The sequence below is a fragment of the Lycium ferocissimum genome, chromosome 2, assembly GCF_029784015.1.
Source record: "Lycium ferocissimum isolate CSIRO_LF1 chromosome 2, AGI_CSIRO_Lferr_CH_V1, whole genome shotgun sequence".
NCBI lineage: Eukaryota > Viridiplantae > Streptophyta > Magnoliopsida > Solanales > Solanaceae > Lycium > Lycium ferocissimum.
Window position 1 is genome coordinate 66,178,175 of NC_081343.1, and position 6,434 is coordinate 66,184,608.

At 30.4% G+C, this 6,434-nt stretch overlaps 1 protein-coding gene across 1 annotated transcript; it reads right to left on the minus strand.

The window, feature by feature from the left end:
* Nucleotides 1-2,007: 2,007 nt before the first annotated feature.
* LOC132046905 (transcription factor HHO5-like) lies at nt 2,008-4,745 on the minus strand. The gene is made up of 5 exons (XM_059437727.1): nt 4,489-4,745; nt 4,175-4,410; nt 3,779-4,079; nt 3,004-3,080; nt 2,008-2,617 (listed from the first exon to the last, which is right to left on the minus strand). The coding sequence occupies exons 1-5, from the start codon at nt 4,700-4,702 to the stop codon at nt 2,378-2,380; spliced, it is 1,068 nt and encodes a 355-aa protein (XP_059293710.1). The 5' UTR covers nt 4,703-4,745; the 3' UTR covers nt 2,008-2,377.
* Nucleotides 4,746-6,434: the final 1,689 nt, after the last annotated feature.

Below are 6,434 nucleotides of genomic sequence, written 5' to 3' on the forward strand. Positions count from 1 at the left end.
AATTACTGTGTAGCTATAATAGTTAAATTAGAAAAGTATTTAGTTATTATTAGTAATTAAAATAAAAGGTAGTTATTACCATTAATTATGTATTAGAAGTAGCTATAACGCGTAAAAATTCCTTAAGTTTTTTGTTTTTATAGTCATGATAAATAAAAATAAAAGCTTTATTAGTTTGATCTGGTAATTAAATAAATTGTCAAAGAACAAACAAACAAATGAAAATGAATTTAAGTTGGGAGGTTGGCCTATGAGTTTTAACCCATTGACCATCAAATTGTCTCTCCTGCATTTTTCAACCAAGCAAACATTAAGAAGGTTACAATCTAACTTATTTATTGAATGAACCTGTTTTAACCCGTCTAAATATAACTCAACCGGTTCATTTGACATTCATAACTCATAAGCGCAATACTATGGCAATAAAAGGAAGGGAAAATGACCTAATAATACCTATTTAAGACTCTATATTACAAAACATAAGAATACTTTTTCTTATTTACAAAACATACCAATAAAATTACAAAGTATACCAGATTTGGGCTTAGTGGGATATCCACGATTTTAGGCTTTTTGTAAGGAAAAAAATCTGATTTTAAATGTGGACTTAATTCTAGGATAGTTATCATTCAACTTTTTTTTTCTTTTTAAAAATATTTCTCTCTCTCTCTATCCCTCTATGATAGACATCATTTTTATATCTAAAGTCCATCTTTTCTCCTAGTATAAATTTTCAAACTAATATTACAAAGTATCTTTGATTACTAACTTGTGTATTAATTGTATATAAAAATTGATTTGTATCTTTTTGAGATATATATGATCATTGTGTGTTTTGAAAATATGTATAAATTATATAAACTGTAGTTTTAAAAAATGTTGAAAACTAATATATGTATGAAATGTGTATGGAGTCTGCTATGTGTCATTTTTTTTATATATATGAGGCACAATGTGTATGAAATGCGAACAAATTCGATATCAATTAGTCTTAAAAATGTTGAAAATTGATATGTGTATGAAATGTGGACGGAATTTGGTTTGTATCAATCAGAAAACTTATTATACATATATACTTTCTCATAATCTATACATACTTTGATCAGATTTTATATAATTTATATGTACTTTATCATAATCACAATATACATACAACTTTTATACATATTTCATACGTAGAAATTATAACGAATTTATAGATTTATACATATTGCATACAAAAATTAATATATATTAATTTTCTGGTGTATGAACTTTGTATGGAATCTGGTTTGTATCAATTACAAGCTTATTATACATATTTTTCTCAAAATTATACATATTTTGATTAGATTTTATACAATTTATATGTACTTTATAATAATCAAAATACTCATATAATTTTTATACATATTTCATATATAAAAATTATAAGAATCTATACAGTTATACATATTGCATACGAAAATTATACATATATGTTTTTTGGTGTATGAACTTTGTACATAAAAATTACCGATTTTGATGGACTTTTTGAGTAAAAATTGGAGAAAATTAGGTAACAATATCTCTTAATTTGAATGGAGAGAGAAAAGTGGATGAAATAAGGAAGCAAAACTTGGAGAAAATCAAAGAACTATATCTCTAAATTTTGAATAGAGAGAAAAGTGGATAAAATAAGTAAAACGACTTCCTTACCTTATTTAATGTGTTTATTTGCTTCTTTTTAATTTACCTAATTCGCATTGCAGATTTTTTGTAACAAATCTATTGATATATTTTGTAAACGAAAAAATATCACATGCTCGTAAATATAACCCCTTATCATGTACATATATGTTTTTTGCCCTAAAAGGAAACTAGAAAATACTTGTCCGCAGTCTAACGGGGCAAACCAATAGGCCCCCTTGAGAAAAATTGTTCTACGCTGGATCAAAAGCCTCCCACTTGAAATGTTCCACAAATTTTGGATATGTGGCTGAAACTGATTCTTCAGCAGGCAAAAGGAATGGGCATAAATAAGAACCATGAACAAAGTAATTGGACAATATTCTAAAAGCATTTCGAACAGTACATAGAACTTTAATCTAGTTTGTAAACTGATATTCCCTCTCTAGTTCACCGGACACTACCAGCTGTTTTAGTATCATCGGACTATCCAAATAATTAGTCCTACTCACAATGGATTGTAAATCAAAGATGTCAAAGTTAGACCTGATTTCACAACAAGCATGTTTAAATCAGCCCTGATTTCACAAGAAGCATGTTAAAATCAGCAGATGCCTATATCCTATTTTCCTTCTAAAATAACTTAGCACTTCTCAGTTATTTTGTTATGTTTTGTCTGTCCTATGTCTGTAGCTGCAAAATTTATGGCTACTTGACCTTATACATGAGCTTAAATGCTCTTTTGAAGCTGTCCATTCCAAGTATAGCTTTCTGATTTATTATCCTCTTCTTCCATTGTTTCTCCCTCATTGATAGACACCCCTTTGGCAGAACCTGAACCAGTAAAATGAAGAGGTCCTTCAGGGGAACCAGATTGTGTAGCATTTGTCTTTGAAGACTCCCCGATTTCATCCATTGTAGACCATGAACAACCCGATATTGGGACTCTTCGCACATGAAGTCTATATTTCTGCAAATCAAAGAGTAAATTTCCATCAACATCTAAAGAAAATAAACTTTGGGCCTAACACAACCACCATAGAGGCTATAAATCATATACGTATTAATGTGGCCGTGACATTCAGTAGCAGAGCTAAGTCTGTGGAAGGGGGTTCAATTGAATTTCCTTCATTGGAAAATTACACTAACTTTTTGTTGTATATGTGAATTGTTAATCCCCTCGATAATTAAGTGTATTCACTCGCTAGGCAAGTTTTATTTTTAATCCCTTTATTGAAATTCTGGCTCCTTCACTGGACATTCTAACACAACAAGTGTCATGGGAGAAAAACATGAGCCTCTTATTTGCTAAAAGAGCACAATTGATTTGTCTTATATTAATAAGAACGAACGTACCTGTAAATGGCTTTTCACTTCGTCATTGGTTAGGCCATCTACTTGCATGATCTCTCTGATTTGTTTTGGTGTAGCCACTGCAGGATATCATTTTTAAATCATTTTCAACGTTTAGATAAGTATGCGACATATGATAATACTTGGGAAAAAAAGATGACTTGACTTCTAAAAACAGTCGTTGGAGTATTATTTTTTTGGATACAGACATTTTCAGCAGGTTCAAAGTTAACTAAATTTCATAAAGACTAACATTTTACCAAAAACATTTGCTACCATAACAACCACACTTTACATGAATATCACCTATAGACGCAAATTCAAGATCTACCCTTTGTCTATCGTCAACATTCCTTTCATTTTATCGATTCAAAAAATCAACCGTGTATTTGAAACTTTAATCTTTATTCACTTTCCCAGATTATTTTGTTTAGTCAAGTTTGGAGATGCTATACTGTATATATTTTGGCCTATACACCAATGAAACTTTTCCTTTACCCGTTCCTAGCGTAAAAGGAAAAAATAAATAAAGAGAACCTAGAAAGAAAAAAAGATGTATGGGATAAGGATATAAAGCATCAAAATGGGAATAAAGAAGTGGATGAAAACTAATACATATTAATTAATTTTTTCTTAATTACTTAACTTTGACGGACAAAATTACTTTCTACTATGCTGATGAAAGATAATAAGTATCTGAAAGTACAATTAATGTGAACGCAAACTGATCCAAATGCGACGGTTACAGTTAAAAAAAAAAAAAAAAAAAAGGTCTAACCTTGGGCACCTCCAAGCTGATGAAGAGCATCAACAAATCTACGATGCAAATCTGGAGACCAACAACGCCTCTGTTTCCTCTGTTCTGATGGGCCGTTATGTCTTTTCACACTCACATCTATTGGATTTTGACGTTTTTGTCCTTCACCCACTGCCATACACAGAGATAAATCCTTCACTGCTAAACCATTTTTTCCTTCCTTCACAGGTTGTTCTTGAAATGGCAAAAATGCCCCTCTATCATTCTTCAATTTATATACTCCTAACTGGTACTGCTTCTCTCTTTCTTTCTCCTCTACACCCTAATACAACAATTTTAACACACAAACATAATGTCAATAAGAAATTCCAATCTCAATTTTTTTTTTTTTTAAAAAAAAAAAAAAAAGAAACTTACAGATTTTAGGTGTAAGAAATGTCCTTGTTTTCCATGATCAAAGTTTTCATAGTGAACTGGAGTGCTCCAAAGCTGAGCAGAGCTCATCCAGTTTTTCTTATCACTTAAATCATTTGACTTTTTTACCCTTCCACTTTCATCAGAATTACCATTCTTCAATGGTATGAATTCCTTCATCACAGGCCTTATATCTTTCCCTTTATACTGCAAAGCTTCCACCTTTAATCTCTCAATAGCTGCCACAATAATTAAAAACAAAAAATAAATAACCCCTAAACAAAAGGGTATGCAGAAAAAAAAAAAAAAAAACTGACCATCTTTTAGGAGAACCATGCAAATTGGAAGTTCACGTTTGAAAGCTTCAATCTTTTTAAGTTCTTCTTCCAAAGCAACAATAAAGTTATTGAGCTTTGTTAATTTCTTTGAGATATCATCCATGGCAGAAACTTCTGTTAAAACATCTGATATGATCTTGGGCATGTATACAAAGTTAAAATCTATGTGTAGTTCTTTAGAATTTGAACCCATGTTTTTGTTTTCTTGAGATATTTTAATACTTCTATCTCTTTCTCACATTTGCCTAGATAGAGAAAAGATAGAATGAATAGAGAAGGGAAGAGGTTGAAGAAGTCTTATATTAATAGCATAGTTTACACTTTTCAACATATTACAAGGGTAAAAGTGGAAAGTTGGATTCTAAAAGCTTGAAGAAGATTCTATATTGTTTTTCACATTCGGGTCGTCGCATATTTGAGTTATTAATGACTTGGAAACGCGGGTTAGTCATACATAACGAATGAATCTTTTGACTCTTTAGGGAGAAAATGGAATTAAATTAATTTACTTTTTCTAATTAAAAGTTTTATACTCCGTTGTCTCCTTTCGAATTTTAAGATTCAAATAAAAAAAAATTCTATCACAATTTATTCATATATTTTAATATTAATTATTGTGACTTATAGCATCTTTTACGTAATTTCTAAATGCGTAAATTTTCTTTTAAAAGCTTAAAGATTTCAAACAAATTGATGATCAAAATTAAATGATTTGACTCTCAAAATATGAACTGTGACACATAAATTGGACAGGCGGTTTTTTTTTTTTTTTTTTTTTTTTTTACTTTTCAAGATTCTGCGTTTTGAGGCGGTCGGCTACGTTTGTTGACTTAAATCCCATTTTCTTGAAATAACAATGGAAGGAAATATTTAATTGTATGGACTAAATTGCCCTTAATATGTGACTTTTTCCAACATGTTAAAAGATTAATGTGATCTGATTCTTTGTTTTTTTGTTTTTGGAGGTTCACTTTTAACTACTGCCTTAAATGCGAAATCAGTTTCAACAAAAGGTTCACAAGATATAGACAAAAACAGATCAGTTTTGGATTCTACTTCCACTCCATTAATTTTCTTCTTTTGGACTTTAAACAGCAATACTCTGTAGGCCACGTTTGGTGTGTGTTTGAATATCAAAATTCTTATAGTAGAATTTTTTTTTTTATATGCTTAGATTGATCACTTCTCAATTAAAATTATTTTCCGGATTCAATATACCTAAAAATCAAAATTGTTACTACTCCCTCCGGTCCAATTTACTTCTTGTACTTACTAAAAATAATTGTCACTTTAGAAAATCAAAATATAATTAACTAATTATTTATTTTCACCTTTACACTTTACTCAATAAATGTGGAGAGAGATTAATATAGCGAAAAAGAAAATTGTATTAATTGAGACCAAAGAGTAAATAAGGATAATTTAGTCAAATTACCCTTTTAGTTAATATTTTTTAACAGAGTATGCAAACAAAAAAAAAATATAACACCTCGTACCTTTAACCTAAGCTTTGACCATGATCCTAGACTTAGAGAAGTAGATAAAGGATGTGAGGATTGGAATTTTCCTGTTCAGTTGTAACATGGGAGTTTACGCCCATGAACAGTGACCGTATTTCAAATTTTACGGTCGTAAATCAAGTCGTAAACCGTTACCACAGATTTCTGAACATTCTGGAATTTGACATTTTGATGTCACATGGTTAAATACGGATCGTATTTCATTTTACGACCCGTATTTCAAAACGTATTTGGAATTTGGGAAAACTTCCTTCATGAAAGTTGTAGATCTTTGAAATACCTTTCCAACGGTATATTATGGGGGTCAAACGGACATCTGTGCAAAGAGTTATGGCCATTTTATCGAAGAGATGTAGTGCGGCCCATATGTCAAAATACGGACCGTATTTCAAAATACTGCCCGTA